The sequence below is a fragment of the Mytilus galloprovincialis genome, chromosome 1 (genome assembly GCF_965363235.1).
Source record: "Mytilus galloprovincialis chromosome 1, xbMytGall1.hap1.1, whole genome shotgun sequence".
NCBI lineage: Eukaryota > Metazoa > Mollusca > Bivalvia > Mytilida > Mytilidae > Mytilus > Mytilus galloprovincialis.
In genome coordinates, this window is record NC_134838.1 from 113,588,911 (window position 1) to 113,612,678 (window position 23,768).

A 23,768-nucleotide genomic window follows, 5' to 3' on the forward strand; every position below is an offset into this window, starting at 1 on the left:
GTACATACATCGTCTTTATACGCGTTTATCTCAATGTCTGGCATAATCATTGACAAAATACACAAATATTGTACACTTGTAGATCAAGTTGAAAAAAAAGGTGCACGGTATTTTTAGCTTTTGGTTCACACCTAGTAATGATAGTGTTTCCATTATGTATTTTATTGTATTGTAGCTTTTATTGATATTCAAAAAAGAGGTATAACACATGTTCACACTTGTCTGTCAAATGGAAATAAATGGCTAAGAACTAATCATAAGAACGTAGGTTAAATGAATTTTCACTTTACATTTTACTGATTTTTTTGTATAAAAAGGCACAAATTAAAGACTTGTTTTGGAATCAGTTTTCAAACTGAACATGTAAACCTTGGCTATATGAAGCTTTTCAATAAACTATTTCTAACATCTTTCCACACTGTCTATAGAAATATCTATAAGAATGAAATAAAAATCACGAAAGACTTAATGGATATCAATAATTCGTTAAACAACATAATTGTCAGGTTTCAAACAGGGATCAGGAAATTACAGACGTCACGAAATGGAAAACAAAAGTGTCAATTTAGTCATGGCATTATTTACAAACCGATGACTTGTTTCATCCTCATAAGAAGTTTTATTTCATTAGCAAAATTGTAATAATTCTATACTCATTCGGTGCTGTATTGTTGTTATAAATATTTTATAATTGAAAATTTGGTAGTCAGCCGTCAGTGCTTTGTTTTGGGGAATTCTCTTCAATGAATACACTTTCCCTGTAAATTCCAATCAAATCATCATGTTTTGGTTTCAAGGCTAATGTTGGATTGATCTAAGTTTTATTATTTTTAATACTTAGATCAATCCAACATTAGCCTTGAAACCAAAACATGATGATTATTTGTAACTTGCCCGACCTTGTAAGTTTTAGCTCTTTGTTTTAGTCCTTTGATTATAAATCTAAGCATGCTTTTAATGTTTTATAAACTTATCCTCACTTAGAAGTTCAATCCAGATAGCTGAACTTTTCCATTTATCTGTTTTATATTCATTGCGATCAAAATTCAGGGCGATATAGAACATCTCTATTGACATTTGTGTATTGTTAAGCTCAATTGTTGACCTCGGAATGTCTATGGTTCCAGTATCATTACCATTTTATTGGCGTATACCCTTCACCTCTTTTTATTGATTTTTTGTTTTCTAGTGATTAAGAAGATTTCTGAGCGATATAAAGAAATAAAAGTGTCCTCAGTATAACAAAAGTTGGTTTTAAAAAGGATTTATTTTATTATCGAAAGTTCCTATCATTGTATTCATTTCTAAAGTAAACGAAAGCAGTGAGACGTCACGAGTCTTCAGCATGTATGCTGTTTATATAATTGGAAATTAACCAAATATTCAAAATAAGATGGAAACATTGTTTAGAACAGCCATTGAGGTGTGAATTTGAACGTTTTCACACCAGAGACCTTAAATAAAGAAACCACGAATAATACCAATGGGAATTTGATGATAAGGAAGAATAAGATTACATATTATTGTATTAATCAATTATAACAAAGAATTTAAATAACTGTTTAGGACATGTTTCAAATAACATTCCACAAGTTGTTATCAATTCTTTGCTAATTTGATGACGATAAATTACCAGGATTGTAATAAAATAGATATTTGTTCTTTATTACGATCATTTTACAAACCAATTGGTAGCAATCATATATAACTATGCGTGATAGGACGTTATAAAATGTGCGATTTCAAATTATCACATTTATTCAAAACAGTAAATCTTACATTGATGGTGTCATGTAAATCTGTTTAGTTAATTATAATTTCCAGCACATTTGTTCATTCAAAACTTTGAAAATGAGTACCTAGCTCGTTGAGAAATGAACGAAATTAAAATTAACATCATTCTAGATACTAGTTTCGTTATATAATCTTTTGCACCAAGCGTATAAAAGAAAAGAATAAAAAATAAACAAAATTTCATGTAGTGCAACGAATTGGTATCTATTTTTAATGATAGGACATAAAGAACAGAAAATACAAACGAGTCTTCCGAAATCAATACACACTCCAAAAGTTGTATCACCACCTTATTCTTGATAGTTGTATCGCCTCTATTTCTTGATAATTGTATCGCTAATATTTCTTGAGGACGACTCACAAGTTAAACAAAAAGGACAAAATATCATTGGACGAGGAAAATTAAGATTTAAATAGTCATATAAATGCAAATAAAGAAATCTTTATATCCAAGGTAAACACATCCCAGATATTTGAATAAAACGTATTAAATTCAAATCATCATGACAGACGTTATCTCGGAATATTACCCTCAAATTGCTAATTGATATTTGTTTTTATCACGCACATGTTTTCATTTGTTATAATTATCATTCCAGCATCTCCTGCATGCGAAGTATATATCTCCCAGTTGATATGGTATACCAGAGTTTGTTTTTCCTTATGATGTCCTTGATAGGGTGATGTTGCTTACAAGGAAACTATATAACCAAGAATTTTTTGTTGAAGTCTTCCATTAGCAAATTTTACGGAAGTCATCACGACATGGTTAATCCCTATGTCACATCTGTGTGTGTACTCATATGAAGTAGAAATCATTCAGAACCTTCTAAAATACTTGAAGAAAAAAAGCAACTTGCGAGATTCGTGAATATTACTTTACAATATATTGACGATATCCAATGACTGAATAACCCATAATTCAGTCAGTACTTACGTCTCATATATACTAATAAACTTGAAATGAGTGATACTATTTATACTAGAAGAACTGCTTCATACCTTGATCTTCCCCCAATATTGACACAGATGGACGACTTAATACTAAAATCTATGACAAACGGGATGATGTCAACCTCCGAATTATAAAGTTCCCATTTCTCGGCAGTAACATACCATCTGCCCTATTGTGTGGTGTTTACCTATCTCAGATGATACACTATGATCGTGGATGTTCACACTATACAGACTTCATACACAGGATTGTGCTCCTTACGCAGAAACTACCCCAACACAGTTTGGAGGATAAAAGAATCAACATGGTACCATCACGAATTGGTTGATCTATACGACCTGTCTGTGTCTATACTAAATATCAACATTTTACCACGTCTTAGAGTGTGGTTCACCATCTACGTCGTCTAGTCTGGTAAAAACCGAATATGACTGTTTTTCGAGTGTGAATTTGCATTGCTATACGACGTGTGTCGGTAGTTATGGATCCAACATTCATATATTTATTGTTTTCTTTTGTAAGACTGGTAAGATATTGCGTTATGTCTTATCGTTTGTGGTTTAAGTCCTATTATATTTTCGATATTTATATTGAAGTTAAGATAGTTAATCCGGTATTTCATTTATAAGATTTTTAGTTTAAAGCAACTATATGCTTAGGATACTGTGTTTATTCACAGTTTTGATTTACAAGAAATATCGACATAGTAAGAAAATACAAATTATAACACCATAACAAGAGCAATACTATTTTGATATGCTTATTATTGTTAGAAAATACACCATTGCAAACTCAATCTAAAGTTTTTTATATTATATTTCTAAAAATTTACCTGTTTTAATATAATCGTAAAAAGGATATTAAAATAACAAAAGAGGTGCTGCTAGATTAATATTAACAGACCCATTCGCTCCTTCTGCACCCTTTTCAAACACTTAAACTGGATGACAGTTGAACAGAGAATAAAATATCATAAGTTAGTGATGACATTTAAGTGCATTAAAAATGATGCCCCATCATATCTTACTAACAAGTTTCATTATGTTTCAGACAGAAATCCATACAGCTTGAGAAATGCTGTTCAAGGAAACCTCATACTCCCTAAACCTAAAACAGAATTGTTCAAAAAAACTTTTATGTATTCTGGACCATTGTTGTGGAATAATTTGCCAATACCGTTAAGAAATATTACATATGTTAATTCTTTCAAATACAAAATAACAGATCATAATTGAAATCAACCTATCTGTATCAATAATATTAAAAACTGATCATGTCATCATGTTAATTTTTTTCATCACATTTTATCAAGTTGTATTGAACATTATTATCATACTTACTTTTTATACTAATGTATGCAATGTATAATAGTTTGCATTTTGTTTGATTTCACATGATGAGGGCCTCAGGGAAGATTAGTTATATAGCAACTGTGTAACTCTCTTAAAATAAAGTATTGTTGTTGTTCACAAAACTACGTCACCTTTTATGGCATTGATACTTTCGGGTGACGCATAATTCATCATTCTATTGGGGTGTCCATTGTTATTCGGCGGTGAACATGTTATAATGTACTATAATATTATTTATGTTATGTCTCTGTCTTGAGTGTTATTGCGTTTATTTGTTCTGTTTTCCATAATATTTTTCACGTAATATTGTCATTTTAGCGGTATTTTAACATTGACATACACGCAGGATCCTAAAAAACAAGCATTTATTTTTAAAATGTCCTGTGCCAAGTCAGGAATATGGCAGTTGTTATCACATAGTTCGTTTCTATGTATTTTGGCGTTTGTTTTTGTCGCAGTTCAGTGCTTCTGTTGTTTCGTTGTTTCCCTCTCATAGTTGAAGAGGTTTCCTCGGTTTTAGTTTGTGACCTGGAATCTAAAAAAATAAGTTTAAATATCATATCATAATAGATCATTCAAGAATGATCACGTTTAGATTATATTTTAATTAATCGCTGTTATCCGAAATTTGATAAATTGCTACTTTAAAATATATATAGATATGATTGACATTACGAAAATTTCTATGAAACACTAAGGGACAGAGATGAAAACAACGACAGGTAACTGGGCAGACTTCAACAATGAACAAAAGTTATACTGTATAAAATGTACTGAAAAGGCTGTAATAACACGATTAAAGCTAACACTATTCATTGGAAGACATTAGTAAATCAATGTATTTAAAGAACCATTAAGTTAACATAGATCGTGTATTAATTAAAGAATTTTGTAACCAACATCGACGGAAAATTAGAATGTGCTTTCTCATTTGTCTTAAAGATTTTAAAGATTTATATGTTTACTTCAAAACCCTGCCGTACACATCATTGTCGACATTTCACTATAGATATAGCCCAGAAGAAAATACAAAGCAAACATATGCATAGTTCAAGTAAAAATATCTTGCTATTGGTTTTGTGTTGTTGTTTCAGAAGAAAGTTTTATATGGGTTGCAACAATTATAATTGCACTCTTTTAGCACTGAAATGTATTTTTCTTCAGTTGTTCAGAAGGGGGGGGGGGGGGGGGGGGCGTTAGCTGTTATGTGTTTACTATATATGTGTTACCTATTTGATAATCAATAGAGCATTCTAGTTTTTTTTTCTGCTTTCATCAATTTAGTCTAAAATGAAGATAGAAAAGAGAAATGTGCAGTTAAGACCTTACGAAGAAATGACTTTTCTGTTTTGATGGTTGCTGATTGATAGTTTCTTTACCTACCGTCAAAATTATGCAACAGAAATCAAATGCAATAAACTAGGAGCACTAGAAGCCATCTACATATTAATGGCATGACGTAAAACTCCTTATTTGCCTTAGAAGACTTCAAAAGCAATCAAGTCATAAAATAAAATAACAGCTTTGGAATGTAATTAAAAAGCAAATAATTTCTTAGTGATCCTTAGTGTGTCACGGATATCCATTTACTAAGAGGCAATGTGGATGTTAATCTCTTAAATGATTTGAAATGTAAAAGTTACGGAAGACACTGGAAAGATTATGGATTATTCTGTATACCTGTAGTCTTTAATTCAAATGTCGATAAAAACCTTTATTTTTAGTCGTAATTCAAGTTTCTAAATCTTAGATTTGAATAAAATATTACTTGGAATTCTGCCTCCCAAATAGCTTGATACATATGCAACAGATATTGTTCTCATGCTGTAGGATTTTTGCTTTATTGCAAACTAAACTTTATTATAAACTAAACGAAAGTATAACTTCAATAATGTAGTGGAACAAAACTTGATAAATATCCTGACTGAAATAACTTTAATGTAGTTATTGTTGTAAATTCATTCGTGATTTCAGCCTGATTAAATCTGTTACAAATAAATCAGTTTACATTAATTTAATCCAAAGGTGGATTTCATGTCAATTAAGACAGATTTCATCTATAAAGGCTATCAGTTGGTAATGTACGTGATAACATAAAACATCTAACGCTCTCTGCTATGGTGGGAGTTGTTTGCTCGTGAACCCAAGTTATCATTTAATAATGACATAAAATTTGTATAGGCAGCAATTTATTTGCTAAGACAAGTTTTGAATGACGTCGGTACCTTTTTTCTTTTTTTCTCTATTTCTTTTTTATCTAAGAAGCTAGTGCAATGAGCATTGTCCAAAACAGCGAGGTCATTGAAACCTGTCCGAAAATTACATCGTAAGAAATTAAAAAACCCAACCTTGTTATATCACATCTTTTTTATTCAATATGTAGAAGGATATTGGCCAGATTAGAATAAAATCATCAAAATATTAAAGCCAATGTATATTTTCATGAACCTTCTTTTAAGGTCGTTTTGTCTGGGAAATGCCTATTTAAAAATCGACAAAAGGAAAAATGAATTTACCCGTCTTCTTTATATGAAATAAGACATCAAACTTTAAATTATTTCAAAGCTTCAAGTTTTTATCTTAAAATGATTTGCTAGATTAATACTTGTTAAATACACACACACTATTTGTAAAGATGCCGTCTTAAAATATATTTGACGTTTAAGAGGCTGACATTCTTTCGACTTTTTCATACATTTCAAAACGAAGAATTGTTAACTAACTATTTGAAACAGAACTTTAATTGTGTATGGTCTTTATGATTCATAGTTCAAATGAAGTGGACGTCAGAAATTAAATAAAAGCAACAGTAGAATACCGATGTTTAAAAGTAATAAATAGACTGAGAGAAACTGAGAGAAAACAAATCTGGGTTACAAACTAAAACCGAGGGGAACACATCAACTATAAGAGAACAACCGTACGACCGTCAACAATGAGAAAAACTTATACCGTATAGTTGGCTATAAATACCTCGGCATGAAAAATTGCGAAATTAATGGCACATACATTTTTTTTTTCAAAAACAAATATGACAGACATGAACCATCGACAATCACTGAAATACAGACTACTGACTTTAGATTGACATATAAAGGATGAGGCGGCGTTTATGAGCGCATTACCCTCCCCTACCATGTAACAGTGGTGTAACAGTACACTATAAGAACAAACTATATATATGAATCCGTAAAAAAAGGCTTAACTCCTCAGATCGATACAAAAAGCCCACATCAAACAAAACAAAGACTGGTAATTATCCACCACACATCTTTCACACCAAAAACATTTCTAAGAGTACTCGCAGTTATTGACAGCTAGTTCATAACTTATAACAACTAATAGAAAATAATTTATCTAAGACTAAAATATCAATCAGTATACACCCAACATACAATTGATTAGTGTAGACACGTCGTTAACAGTTAGAGAAAAACGAGAACTTGTGCAGGGACAATATATAGGAATCGACAGATTGTAGTACCTTGAAAATGTATATGTGTATTACAATGATTTTTAGTATGGTTCCCTTTTCTGTAAATATGTTAAATGGTTCATAGAGAAAACGAAGACTGACCAGTATCGTTATGGTAATGAGGTTTAAATAGCTAAGGCGGTTACCGTTGCTTGTCCGTAAACAATGTGTCCGAAATGTGGGAATCTTTCAAGTGTCATTTTGATTTAAAATCGAACTTAATAACTGTATCAAAACATTACCGCTTTGTTTTTAGGAATTCAATTCTAACGAAACGGTTTAGTGATTTAAAAAGTAAAATAAAAAAAATACCGAACTCCGAGGAAAATTCTTAACGGAAAGTCTCTAAGCAAATGGCAAACTAATATGCTCGAACAAATCAAACGAATGAACACTAACTGTAATATTTATGTCTTGGAACGCTCATTTTCATTTGTAGAAAATGGTGGACTAAACCTGGTTTTATGGTTAGCTTAACCTCTGACACGTGTGTCAGTCGTTTAAAATTCTATTATTATTGATATCGATGTGTGAACATAATAGTTGAAAATGTCAAAAATCGAGTTACAGTCTAACTTTGTTGACATATTTGCTAGTTTTGTAACAATTAAGATTATAACTCATTATTAACTGCTGTACCCCAATTAAAGTTGACATTTTTACATATAAGTCTGTTTTTTCGTTCACATGTCAATATAATAGAATTTGATGCGACTGTCATGCAAGTGTGTGGTAAAGCTAGTTATAAAACCACATCTAATAACCCACCATGATATAGACAAGAAAATGCCTGTACCCAGTAAGGAATTTAGCAGTTGTTGTTTTATATATTTTAGCTTCTGATTTTGTCATTTGCTTTCGGACTTTCCATTTAGAATTATCCTCGGAATTCTGCATTTTGTAATTTTACTTTTTACTGGACCTAGCTATTGTATCAAATGTTAATTTCTTTGAGTCTTGAGCATGCATGAAATATTTTCCACTGGATATTTAGAAAACAGCTACAACAAATAATCATCTATTTTTCTATAATACCATATTTCAACGTATATTAATAATGAAATTATGAAAAATTTACAAATTAGATTTATAAAAAAATCGAACCGAATTGTTTTACCCGTTCAAATCATTTATTGTATTTTATGTTCAGCAATAGGGGACATATCAAACTCAATCGAGTGCCAAATATCTTTCAAAATATTAACATAGATATAGTTTTTGTCGTCAAGCCACGGAGAAATTAGAAAAATATTGAAAAAGTTAAAAATAATTTCATTCGTTTGTTTCTGGACTAAACTTATTCAGGTACGCTTTAAGAAGCATTTATCAAGTTTATTTACATTATAAAGTAAAATCACAAAAAATGTTGAACTCAGAGGAAAATCTAATCGACAGTCCATAAAGTTGAGTTCCAATGAAAGTAGCTGTACAAAGGGATATACTTATGTTTTCGTATTTGACCGACAACTTTGAGATTGACTTTGTTTTTATTTGTTATGTAGATTGATGACCCAATTATCCCCGTATTTATGATTCTAAGATATCACATGACAACGTAATACGTTTTATATAATTCATTGCAGTAGATTGAAAACTGTTTTAACCTAACCATTCGTAATAGCAATAGTTTCATACTTAATAATAGGTTTCTTGACAATGAATAAAATCTTCTATAGATATTTAAATATTGGTCTTGTACATACAGTTTCGTCAATCTAGTAGACAAACTCACAGCTGGCAAATCTGACAAAAGACAATTAGTTTAAATGAACTTTGGAATTAAAGAAATGTTATGAGCGAATATTATAGTCATGGACCGTTGTGTCAAAGAGAGACTTTATTGCCTATAAAGCTAATGGAATTCCGTGTAATTATCAATAACAATTAAAAATCGTCATGTCTTTGTAGTCATAATGCAAACTGCTATTTAACTTCCGCATCGAACAGTGAGCATGTTAATTGCACAACAGAAGAAATCATCATTGACTAGATTTATTCTTTAGTGTAAACGATTTTGCGTCTTTGTAGAGAACCGGAAAAGTAATAAGCCGTCATCGCATGGAATTAACAGTTTCTAATTTTCAATTATCCGTGTTTTTAAATGTCAGCGCTTGAAGAGCACATCCAACAGAAAACATATGACTTTAGCATATAAAGTATAAGTTTAGTCTGTAGGAATGCAAATGATAGTTTGCAGAACTTATAGAGGATTCAACATAACTAAAGTCAAAGCAAAAATCATATAATTTTAATTTATTTAATCTGAAACTCTTTTCGACAAAAAATTATGCTGGATTTTAATGGAACAAATGCGAATAGTACTAGAAACAATACAACCTGTTTTGATATATTGGATGATGGGGAATGTAAAAATGAAGATGATGTCCGTACATATTTGGCAACTTATATAATTCCTGAATGGTATGAATGGATTGTTATAACGGTTTACATATTAACATTTATCATCGGAATTACAGGAAATATTTTGGTATGTTTTGCAGTGTGGAGGAATCATCAAATGCGGACTGTAACTAATATGTTCATAGTCAACCTTTCCGTCGCCGATTTGGGTATTATACTGATATGCCTACCTCCAACGTTACTTGTTGACGTAACTGAAACATGGTTTATGGGTCTTGTTATTTGTAAACTGGTGTACTTTTTAATGGTAAGTTGAGTTATTCTTTTAATCAGTTCCTTTGCAGTATTAATCCAAGTACACATATGGCATATCAAGTTTTTAGGCCTTCAATATTTAGTAAAACAATATTTAGCAATTACTGATGTATGCTTTCTTATCTTTAAGTCAAACGTCACCTTTTATTCATAAACAAACATTAATAAGAAAGAAACAAACTGTTCATTTTTTTTATATTGAATCTTAAGAATCAGTGTAAAATGTAAAGTGATTAATCATCAGATTGTCTCTTAGCCTCTATGTAAAACATGCCTGGTTGTTGGAGTCGCCGAAGGTTCACAAATACCTCGGGTTTGAAGGACAATGTTATATGAAAATAAAATACTCGAAATATATCTAATCATAAAATGAAATTCAGTTTCTAACATTTTCAAGAGTATGAGAAAAGGGTTAATTATAGTAGTATCCGTTTTATATTATTATTTGTTTTGAGTTCTACTTCTCCATGGACGATTAAGAAAATTAGTCGTTTGCTGGAAGTAGAGATAATGTGGCTTCAATGTGTTTTTAAAGTTTACATGCAAAGGTTTTACTCAAAACTCAAAACAAAAATTTAATTTTTTAAAATTTGCTATAAGTTCTTAACAATCTTCTTAAAATAGTACACTTACAATGCATTAATGCAGCCTACGTATGAGCAAATACTAACAAATAGATATTCACTGTGTTAATTACAAAATATATATTATATTCAAGTGTGTAGGTAATTGATCCTCAGTTTTTCAAGTATCCTAAGACATGTATATAACAACGCTATTGATAAGATATATATGTTAACAATAAAGTTTTGAAGAGTCACTAAGCATACTTAGTGCAACAAATGAAATACTTTTGGAAAAAAAAACGATTTACAAACAATGTCGTAAGAAAGTTAAAAAAAATACATATTATTGTGGATTCATTATTTTCGTGGGTACCAATTTTCGTGGATTGAAGAAATTTTGGATTTTCGTGGATATTTTTTTTATGTTTTACTATGGTCTGCATACAAGCCTATATAAAACTAGTTCTTCGTTGAACATTTGAATTCGTGGTTCATTAGTAGCACGAAATCCACGACAATTGGTATTCCACGAATAATAATGAATCCACAGTATACCAAAATATTGTCATGATTAGTTCAACGAAGTAGTAAAAGACTCACAACAACAAAATAGATAAGAGCGGCCCAAAGTATTGTCATGCTAAGTTCCACGTTTACTAAAAATTAAAATCACAAAAATACTGACCGCCGAGGAAAATTCAAAACCGAATGTCCCTAATTAAATGCCAAAATCAAAATCTCAATTACATCAAATGAATAGATAACAATTGTCACATTCTTGACTTGGTACAGGCATTTTCTTATTTAGAAAATGGTGGAATGAACCTGGTTATAAAGCTAACTAAACATCTCAATTGTATGACAATCGCATCAAATTCCATTATATTGACAACGATGCATGAACAAAACAAACAGACATAAAAGGTAAAAAGTAAAAAATTAGGGGTACAGCAGTCAACATTGTGTTAATCTGAATCTTAAAAACATACAAATATGTAACAAAACAGCACAAAAAGGCATATATCAAATTTAACAACTTCATTCATTATCTATGTTAAATCTACCCATATAGGATTGAAAGATTTTAAGTAATGGGACCGAATCCTTACCATGACACGGTCAGGTAATAGTTAACTCTGATGTAGAATCGCGCGTTAGAGTTTCATCAGTTGATGAAGCATGTGGACATCACACAGGTAGAAATAAAATAATTTTGATTTATAAACAGAATATATACCAAAATAAAATTGAGAATGAAAATGGGGAATGTGCCAAAAGAGACAACAACCCGACCATAGAGCAGACAACAGCAGAAGGTCACCAACAGGTCTTCAATGCAACGAGAAATTCTCGCACCCGGAGGCGTCCTTCAGTTGGCCCCTAAACAAATATATACTGGTTCAGTGATAATGAACACCATACTAAACTCCAAATTGTACACAAGAAACTAAAAGTTAAAATGATACAAGACTAACAAAGGCCAGAGGCTCCTGACTTGGGACAGGCGCAAAAATGCGGCGGGGTTAAACATGTTTGTGAGATCTCAACCCTCCCAAAAGACTGATAGCAAACAATAAAAACAGAGCGGTCGAAAGATTTGCAATAAGTTAAAAAAATATCTAAAAGGCTGACAGCAATCAAAAGTTTAGAGCGGCCAAAAGATTTGTCTGACAGCAAACACTGCTCGTAAAAATGAGTAAGATAAAAAAAAAGGTTCAGAGTATTTTCCTGTGATAATAAAAAAATGTACGTTATGTCTAATTGGGTTGGTAAATAGTCATGCGTTATTCGAGTTCCTTCAGACATGTATAAATCAACACCATTTATACGTCATTGTAAATATATACTAACAATTTGAAAGAGTCATTAAGCATACTTTGTAGAATAAATAAAATAATTTACGAAAAAGACCCAAAATAAAACGATGAAAATCACTGATGTATTTCTAAACACGCAAATAAAATAGCATTGACCAAAAGCATTGCCATGATAAGTTAAATCATGAACTAAAAAGGCTCACCACCAAAACCTACGGTATTAATTAACTGCTCAGAATCAGCAGCAAGAACAAAAACCCAGATCCAACTTATCGGCAGCATGAACAATCCAAAATATTGTCATGATAACTTCAACCACGGTAGGTTTAGTCTCGTTTTATATCGTGTTTTTTAGTGTATCGGTCCACTTTTCGAGTGTAGATCAGTACTTTTTAGTTATATTACATGAGATCAGATCGATTTTCTGCTATTTCATGAGTTGGATAATTTTATCCGTAACTGTTTATCTTATCCTTAATGCTATACATGTTTAAAGCATAAATAACGCACAACTTGCTTGTAGTTCGCGTACAACTCAGTGTTTAATATTGTCCTGTATTTTTTCGAGAGCAAGATTTAAAACGTCCTGGTTTTTCAACAAAAGGTCCATATTGCATAGACATGGTTATATTGATCCGACCATTCTAGTCTCTGTGATATACTGTTGCATAAACACGATTCTACTGTGTCAACATTACCAGTATGGGTGATATAATGAAAAAGACACATTGTAAAGACATGATTTTACTGTCCAAACCTTACCAGTCTCGGTGATGTACTTTTTTTATACTTGATTTTGTACAGTAGTGGTGTTATCGCATTAGCGTTCATCTCATATTAATTTTTTTTAATTAAAACCTTAGTTACGTGTTTATGATTACTCCTTGATGCTTTTAAGCAATAATGGTGGTTAAACATGGTTGATTACAGTATAATCCATAAAAACAAAAAAAGGGAAATAATTCTAACCTTTCTTAATTTTTTGTAGCAATTCGTCTTGATACATGAGATACAAAATATGTCATACTAGTATGGTTAAAGTTAAGTAGTAACTGAAATCTTCTGCAATAATTATTGATCTTAAAATATAGCAACGTTTAAAGCTGAAGCAGCAATGAATCAATTTTTTTCAGCAGTTTCTTAGTTTCTGAGTTTGGCAACTATACAAATTTTGCAAAACATATAAAGCCTATGGTGTGTATTAATGTTTTATGTGTATTCTTATTGTGGTATTATGGCTGTTTGATTCTCTAGTATTATCTGATTTATCCAAAGAATAAAATGGTATGTGCTTTCTTCAAACGAATTACCGGATTTGAAACCTTTTAAAGAAATAGAAAGTGACTTTATGCTCATTCATCGAAACAAATACCATTTTGATAACCATGGCTAAATCTGAAGCAAATCAAAGAACATAAACATAGTCTTCAAGATAAAGTTTTTAACAGCTCCTCTGGAAGAGCTTTTATGACATGCGTAAGAGTTGTAAAGCAAAGCAAATAATGTTCATCAAAATAAATAATTGATGATGTCATTTTATTGGCTGATTTCAAAGTTTTACAACATAATATAAAGATTCGAATCTAGTCTGATCAGAAATGAAACAGACACATTATGGTATATTTTCATATTTATTAGCTTTAGAGTAGACGTTTGATAAACAAAAAAGAAAATATAACATGTATAATTCTTTTTATGAAAATGGACAGATGAAAAGGAACGAACTTTTATGATGTGATGATGGCATGATATATATAATCTTAGTTTCGTAGCCTTTGCACCAGGAAGCAGGAAATTTGTATTCCGTAATTATTCTAATACAATTTCATAAATATAAAAAAGATTTCGTATGAGTGCTAATGAGACAACTCTCCATCCAAGTCACAACTTGTAAAAGTAAACCATTATTGGTCAAAGTAAGGGTGTCAACACGAAGCCTTGGATGGTACCCAACATTAAGCTATAAAGGGCCCCAGAATTACTAATGAAAAACAACTTACACAGGAAAACTAGGTCTAATCTGCACAAAAAGCAAAGCAAACGAGAAACACGCACGAACCACATCAACAACGACAATCACTGAACAACAGGAACATAGTAGGAGTACAGAAGTGAATTTTTATTGTCTTACTAAATACTTGTCAAAGGTGGTACAAATAAAAAAATAGCAAGACGAGTCAACTTTATCGTGCAATTTCAAGTTTCATATTATTTTAGAAAACAAAATAGTTTCAAACACATTAGAAATTGATACGTACAACAGGTTTAAACTGTATTGTATAATACTTTAAACCAAATAAGTGTAGTATGTTGTAAAAGATGCCCTTGTAGAATTGTCTACTGTATCTGTAAGACAAAAACATTGAAATAAAAAACAGTTTTTAAACACATTATAAAGAAACTAACTTATAAAGTGGAATTTTATGCGACTGCCATACAAGTGAGAGGTTTAGCTAGATATAAACCCAGGTTTAATCCACCATTTTCTACAGCAACATACTAAAATGCCTTTACCAGGTGTGGAATATGACAGTTTTTATCAATTCTTTTGGTGTGTTTGATCTTTTGAATTTGCCATTGGATAAAGGGACTTTCCGTTTTGAATTTTCCTAGGATTCGGTATTTTTTTTTAATTTTTTTTTTATATAAGTAGCAAATTATCCAAGATCATATACATCTATAGAATCGCTCATGATAACTCAGCTTGGACTCAGTACAAACTGTAAACACTTGTTATGAAAGCGTTTGTTTACAGCCCACTATAAATCCTATCTATTGATACAACTGGTTATATATGAAATAAGATGACATAAAACAAAACAGAAAAACAGAAAATTATTTTATAGTAAAAAGAAGGAAATTTTGAATTAATCTGTACAGTTTTATATCTCTTCATTTTAATGGTATTCAGTTGATTTATTTGTCTAGATCGTGTTCTTAAAACTGGAAAAGAAAATGTCTTTTTGTCAAATGCATATTTGATATTTTGAAATATTTCTGGAGTTGTTTAAAGGGGGAAATGACGATTTAAATCTCTTCCACATTACTTCCTCCAACACTCTCCTATTAATGACTCTCTCATGTCAGTCTAGAACACTTTTCTCTTTAAAACTCTTCACTTCAAATAATTCCCAAGTTGAGTCTACAATAATGTTCTGCAAACATTTCACTTTAATGAATCCAGAAATTCAATTTGAGCATCAATTGAGCGATATTTTATTAGAAATAAAACATAACTGATCAGTTATATACTCATCTACTTCACGCCTGGTAATTTTCCCGATCTTTGTAATATAAAATAAATGGTGAGCATAAAATTATGAGGAGTTCCTAGTTGCGTTCATCGAGCGACACCAAACCCGAGATTCAAAGAAATAGATCAAAAAAATATTCATGAGGTTTTGTATGATATCCTTTTTTTTGTCCAGATTTTAAACCCCTCCAAAAATTTAAAAATAGCATAAATGAGATAGTCTCTGGTAGTGCTGGTGTAAATAAAGGCAACAATAGTAAACCACTGTTCGAGGTTTGGGTTGGGAGTGGAGGTGATCTGTTGATATCTAGTCGTCTCATAAAGCCAGCGATGTTTGACAGTACACTTGTTCCTCGGGTGATTATATTCTTCTTCTACTTAACTACACTAAGCATTCTATGGTCGTCATCCCCAGTTTGTTCTAGACCACATACTATATGTATCTTCGTAGACTAAGAATGCATTATATAAGTCAAAATCTTAGGTCTTCTTAATCTGATATCTGCTGTTGTCAAGTATTTTATAATAGTAATATAATTGTTATCCTAAAAAGATCAACGATTAAAAACAGGTTTATAGTCTTTACACTAAATACTTTGTATGTGTTCTGATTGGTACTTTAGTCTGGAACAACATGATTTATTCATTAGTTGTTATTGGCTTTCAACTACTTTCTTGTAACTGCGAGTAGCGAGTAAGATCAGACATTTGTGTCTTTTGTCTTGATGTTAGTGATGTATATGTTTCGTGCAAATCTAATAAGTCAAGTCATTTCCAACTGATTTGATTAAGTCTTTGTTTTTTATGTCCCAATACACAACTGTCCCATATTGTCGTTGTTTGGTATCTGTCATATTTGCTTTTCGTTTATTGTTTTGCATAAATCAGGTTCTTTTTTTATTTTATCGTTTTAGTTGTTTCGTTTTTTTAATGTCCGGATATTTTAAAGTAATCAATTATGTGTAGGTTTTACTCATTTTAAGAGTGTAAGGTAAGCTATATCGTTGCTTAAATCTACCAACAATTTTTTTCGCAATCATGCAACATTATTTAATATCAATATGTCTACGAATTCCCTGCTTCAAGACGGATAATGCAGATCCACCAAAAAAAACCCCCCCAAAAAAAAACCAAACAACGTAATGAGACAACAGGAAATTCATAATTTTGCTTTTGAAGTATATCCTTCATTAATTCAAAACCTTTGTAATTTAATAACCAGATTCGTTCTCCACCATATCAAGAGTCACAAGATAGATACAAGTAGATCGGGATTGGCTTCTCCAACCTTAGAATCTGAGTCCCTTATGTGTTTTGTGGGGTTAATGTTGATTATTCTCCTGTATATTGCTATAATAGTTATCAAAGGTACCAGAATTATAATTTAGTACGCCAGACGCGCGTTTCGTTTTCATAAGATTCATCAGTGACGCTCATATCAAAATATATATAAAGCCAAACAAGTACAAAGTTGAAGAGCATTGAGGATCCAAAATTCCAAAAATTTGTGCCAAATACGGCTAAGGTAATCTATGCCTGCGATAAGAAAGTCCTTAGTTTTTCGAAAAATTCAAATTTTTGTAACAGGAAATTTATTAAAATGACCAAATTTAAATTATTGCTTGCTTTTTTTGTTTTTAGGTGTGTTTTTCATTTACTTAATTCGTAATGTATCAATCTCGCCCCTTTTAACACACGCATGTTGGGACTGTTTATTTATCTGCTTACTTCTGTTGTATTTTTATACTCGATGAGAGATCAAAAAGATTGTTTTTGCTTGTTTCATGATCATTAAGATATGTTGAAATCAATACATTTAAATATATGCTGGCGTCAAAAGTTAAAGAATCAACTGAACGTTACTAACTACTATGTTTCTTACGACAATAAATTCTGTCATGGTGACTGATTAATGTGGAACTAATCTAGTCAGTTCAAAGACCAGAAAGATATTTTTCATATTCCATTTAGATTTTAAAATGATTACAAAGGATATAGATGTATGGCAAAGTAATGAAATGTCATATGTTATGTATACATGAGCAAACACGAACTTCTGGTGATTATTATCAGCAAAAGTCTCACTCAATGATTGCATGCAAATCTAACATGGAAATACCTTCAAAGTATTGAAGACTGACAACCTTTCACGCCTCCTTATTTAAGAATATCTTCTCATTTATAAAATATTATTAATACATATATGTCTGTACGTCCTTTGTTCGATACCAATCCGACCTAGTATCTGCTTTAGTAATGGCACTGACTTAACAACAAACATATTGGATACTGATTAGTTCATATCCATGTAAACTTACCAAAACTAGATTAACCTAGTACTCTGAGAAAACCAGACAAAATAAATGGGCATATTACATGAATATAATGAATCGATTATAACCATGTCTACTAGGTCCAATGTTTATAGTGGTTTTTAATATAATCATATTTGTTACATTCACTAATATTACCAATGTGTGCTGCTGGACATTCATTTCAATAGATATTGTCTTATCTTTATTCGAGTAGTAATTGGAGTAGTTGAATATAAGTACGATAAGTTCATAAAGTCATTTTATCCTTTAAGGTATTGACGGATGATAAAAGATAACGAAGTGCAGTTGGTGGTCAGATTTGTAGATAATTTAAACTTTTCTAATATCATTACAGAAATGAACGTATTAGTACTCTTTTTTTTCGTTGTTTTTTGGGGTGCTTTTATCACTATGAGTCTAGTCTTTTGCGGCTCATTGCTGAAGGCCTTACAGTGACCTATTTACCTTCCTATGAAATTTTTAAATGTACTCGGGATGGCAGCACTTATAAAGTCATGAAAAAAGGTGTAAAGTTAAAAATTAAAAAAAAAAGGGAGGAAAATGAAATCTTATTCTATATAGGCTAATATCTATAAAAATATGATGCAGATATACATCTTTTTCTTATTGTACTTTCAAATATCACACATTTAGCAATGCATAAACATTACATTTACTTTCATGATTTATTTAAAAAAACTACTTCACATTGCTAATTATTTAGGTTTCTGGCTCTACTAGTTTGCTTCCCAATTTATACAAAATCTCCGAATTTACATGTTGCTTTTTATATTCTTTACTTGCACATTAAACAGAAAATCTTACAATTTCGTTAATAATAACTATGGTCACCTGTCTTGTTGTTCCTTAATTCCTTTGAAAAAGAAACTGCCAGAAGAGTAAGAAACGTGTTGCCAAATGACATGTCTTCACGTTCTTGATAAAAGGTCCCATGGTGGTCTTTTCCTAAAAATCTAATTTCGAAAATGGGAAGAAGATATATTTCTTGTCCTGAATCAGAATGAAGCACTTTTCGCCGAACAATATGTAATAGAATTGAGAAAGGAAATGGTGAATATGTCAAAGCGACAACCACCCGACCATAGAGCAAACAACAGCCGAAGGCAACCAATGGGTCTTCAATGTAGCGAGAATTCCCGCACCCGTAGGTGTCCTTCAGCTGGCCCCTAAAATATGCATAATAGTACAGTGATAATGGACGTCATACTAAACTCCGAATTATACACAAGAAACTAAAATTTAAAATCATACAAGACTAACAAAGGCCAGAGGCTCCTGACTTGGGACAGGCGCAAAATTGCGGCGGGGTTAAACATGTTTATGAGATCTCAACCCTCCCCCTATACCTCTAGCCAATGTAGAAAAGTAAAAGAATAACAATACGCACATTAAAATTCAGTTCAAGAGAAGTCCGAGTCTGATGTCAAAAGATGTAACAAAAGAAAATAAATAAAATGACAATAATACATAAATAACAACAGACTACTAGCAGTTAACTGACATGCCAGCTCCAGACCTCAATTAAACTGATTGAAAGATTATGTCTTCATCATATGAATATCAGGTACAATCCCTCCCGTTAGGGGTTTAGTATCATACTATCATAAAATATATGAGAAGAACATAACCCGTGTCATGCCAACAACTGTTTTTTTAGAAGTAAATGTGTTTAGTTCCGATGCAAAGACCCTATCAGTGAATCAATGTTAAAGCCAAAATATGCAATCTTTAATGACCTGACAACAGTATCGTAACTATATCCCCTTTTAATAAGTCTATTTAAAGGTTTTGTTAGTTTCTGAGGAGAATACTGACATTTTTGTGCTTTATAAAGAATATTTCCATAAAATTTTGGATGTGAAATACCTGAACGTATAAGATGTCTGCATGTTGAGTTATATTTACGAATTATTTCCTTATACCGGTGATAAAATTTAGTAAATGTTTTGACCAGTTTGTGATATCGAAAACCCTGGTGTAATAATTTTTCAGTAATACATAAATTTCTCTCGCTAAAATCTAATACATTGTTACATACACGAGCGAATCGTACAAGTTGAGATATATAAACACCATAAGATGGTGACAAGGGAACGTCACCATCTAAAAATGGATAATTAACAATAGGAAATGAAAAATCATCTCTTTTATCATAAATTTTTGTATTAAGCTTCCCGTTTATGATATAGATATCAAGATCGAGGAAAGGGCAGTGGTCATTGTTATCATTAGCTTTATTTAAAGTAAGTTCTACAGGATAAATTTCTTTAGTATACATACTGAAGTCGTCATTATTTAGAGCCAATATATCATCCAAATATCTAAAAGTATTGTTAAATTTTTGTATCAAATGTTGTTTTGATGGGTCTTTGCTAATTTTAGTCATAAATTGTAACTCATAACAATACAAAAACAGGTCCGCAATAAGTGGTGCACAGTTAGTCCCCATTGGAATTCCAATAACTTGACGATATACGGAATCTCCAAAGCGAACAAAAATGTTATCAAGTAAAAATTCAAGTGCATAAATAGTATCAAAGCATGTCCAATTGACATAGTTCTTTTGTTTATTGCTACTAAAAAATGATCTAAAAGAGTTTGAACATATGTACTCGCATTCCGACATTTTAAATGCCCAGTTAATTAGGGATGTGAATTTTTTCTTAATAAGAATATGAGGCAAAGTGGTATATAGGGTAGAAAAATCAAAACTTTGAACAGATTCAAAATCACCAATATATGCATGCAATTTATCAAGTACTTCCAACGAGTTTTTGACACTCCAAAAGTAATTAATTCCACTATTTTCAAAGGCCTTATTTGAACAATTTATTATCAGGTTTTTTATTGTACCAAGTGTACTAGTAAGTAAAACAGACAATTTAGTAGTTGAACAATGGCTGGAAGATGAAATAAATCTATATTTGTAAGGTTTTTTGTGCAGCTTCGGAAGCCAGTACATAGTTGGGACTTTCATTGTGTTTGGTTCTGCTTGTAAAGAAGTAGCTAAAAGTTTATGTTTGTTACAGATGTCGTTTTCTGAAAATGAAGTCAGTTGGAATGTTGGTGAATTCGTGATTTCCTTTTGCAGAACCTCTATATAAAATTTACGTCAAACAATAATGATATTATTAGCAGCTTTATCAGCCGGGACAAAAACAAATTCCTTGGCTAGTTCTGTTAGTTTATTTTTGATACGCGAAATAGGGTTTTTATAGTTTTTGTTGAGGGTAAAATGTTCTTTAAAATGTTGTATTCGAATATCAACTATCTTCATTACTGAATTAATAAAAGAGTCCAAAGATTTTTTGTCAGCTTTTTCCCGTTTTACCCATTTCAAACAGTAGGCGCGGAGTGAGTCGTTGATGATATTACGACACTCATTCCAGTTAATAGTTGACGGGGGACGATATTTAGGTCCTTTACTGAGGAATGATTTTAACTCTCGGTCGCGAACGATGTTAAGGTCTCCTGTTATAACATGGGAAATTGGTCCATAGGTGTATTCTGAATTACTGCAATTACACGACATAGGTGTATTTTCAGTGATATTTACATCTTTACACAATTGGCTATAATTAAACACATATTTTCGGGTAGATTTCTTGTAAATATAACAAATGAGAGGGAGTTCAGTATTATCAAAATATCCAGGAATTTGGTCTTTAACAGAATGGTCGTTAAAAATACCGGCAATATTTACAAAATCAAAACCTTTATTGACATACTTTATTTTAATAAAATGTTTTTTATGATCTTCAGGTCGATCAATTTTTGGAAACAGTTTAGAATAACAATATGCCATTATAATTTGGACAATTTCATACTTAGGACTGTAATATGAAATTGTGTTGCAATCCTCTAAAATTTTATTTAATTTATTTATAGGTAAAGAACAAAGCTTGGTTAACAGATAATGTCTGCCGTTGTTTTTTGAAATGGAAATTAGGTCCGAAATATTTGTATGGTTGGTCCGAAATTTTCTTTGATTGCGATTTTTTCTGCGTCCATGAGAACGATTTTTACGAACAGTTTTAGAAACTATATCCAAAATGTTAACAGAATCGGTTCTTGATATATTGCCAATTCCCATGATATTATCATTAAGACCGAGAGGGTAGACTGTCTGTAATTTTTTAATCCAATTTAATTCATTTATTTTTCGTGATCGTACAAACTTGGAATGAGATTCACCAGGCTGCTTATTTACTACTTCTAAAGGTTGAACTGTTAAATATTTAATAGGATGACTGTGCTTCTTAAGATGTTGATAAATGATACTTTTGAATTTATTGGGTCTTTTAAAACGATACAGGTGTTCTTGCGTGCGTTTAGATAAATATCGCCCAGTTTCACCTACGTACTGAATACCGCATCCCGGTTTGTTTCATGTGAGTAAATAAATAATACTGTTTGTTTTTCAAGTAATATCAGTTTCAAAATTTAGAGAAAATGTGCGACCATTAAATGTGGACCTTACTGTATTGTTGGTGGAAAGACGGGGACACGTAAGTCATTTTTTGGCATGACACTTATCGATAGAAGGGTAACCACGATTTTTATTGTTAAAAACGTTAGCTATAGTAGTATTTTTAGATAAGCGATTCTGAAGATTGAGACGTGTAGATACCCTTTGAACGAGTTTAGTATTTAATATTTTTCCATTTCTAAACAATCAATCAATATTATTTGATACTATAAAGGACTCTTACAACTCAATCTCCACTATTGTATACGAAACTTCCATTTTCAATCTCTTTCTTGAGGAACTGACAATCGCTTCTTATGCTGAATAACGGACACTTTAAAGATTGTTCCTTGCTCTACAAAGGTTATTAACACATAAATGTGGCAATTGCATTATCAGCTATGACTCTGAGACACTCAACTTGTATCGAAGAAAACATCGTAGGTCAATATGTCACAACATTTTAACGAAACTTAAATAAAACTGTTACCATTTTGTTTAAATAAACCCTGGTTTTAAAATAAACAACATTAATTTCAAAAATTTCATTCAATTTCATCATCTTAATTTTTTTTCTCATATGTTTAACAAGACCTATGACAACAATTAAGATGCGATCGATACGTTGCATAACAAAACACAATTAATTGTTCAGAAATTCCCTGAGAAATTTCAATGACATTTTTTTTATGTAATACTTAACCTGAGAACTGTGAAAGCTAATTATTTTTATTTTTACAAGTTGTTTCAAAGTTGAAAGTTTCCTCGTTTTGGAAAGTATGTAATTTTTTATATCAAAACATGGTTGTTATCTTTTAGCTCACCGTTCCGAAGAAACAGTGAGCTTTAGCAATCACTTGGCGTCCGTCGTCGTCCGTCGTCGTCCGTCTGGTGTAAACTATTTCAAACATCTTCTCCTCTGAAACTACTGAACCAATCCAACCAAACTTAAGCTGAATGATCCTTAGGGTATTTAGAATAAAGTATTTTCTGTTTCGTCAAAAAACATGGCCACCTTGGCTAAAAATATAACATAGGGGTAAAATGCATTTCTTGGCTTATATCTCAAAAACCAA

General features: G+C 31.4%; 1 protein-coding gene across 1 annotated transcript in view; it reads left to right on the forward strand.

Moving 5' to 3' along the window:
* The first annotated feature begins 9,485 nt into the window (after positions 1-9,485).
* The window catches only part of LOC143052255 (orexin receptor type 2-like), a 34,320-nt gene continuing 20,037 nt past the window's right edge, over positions 9,486-23,768 (forward strand). The window contains exon 1 of the mRNA XM_076225248.1: positions 9,486-10,244. Coding sequence (XP_076081363.1) covers positions 9,864-10,244 — 381 coding nt within the window. The 5' untranslated portion in view covers positions 9,486-9,863. The remainder of the gene's footprint in view (positions 10,245-23,768) is intronic.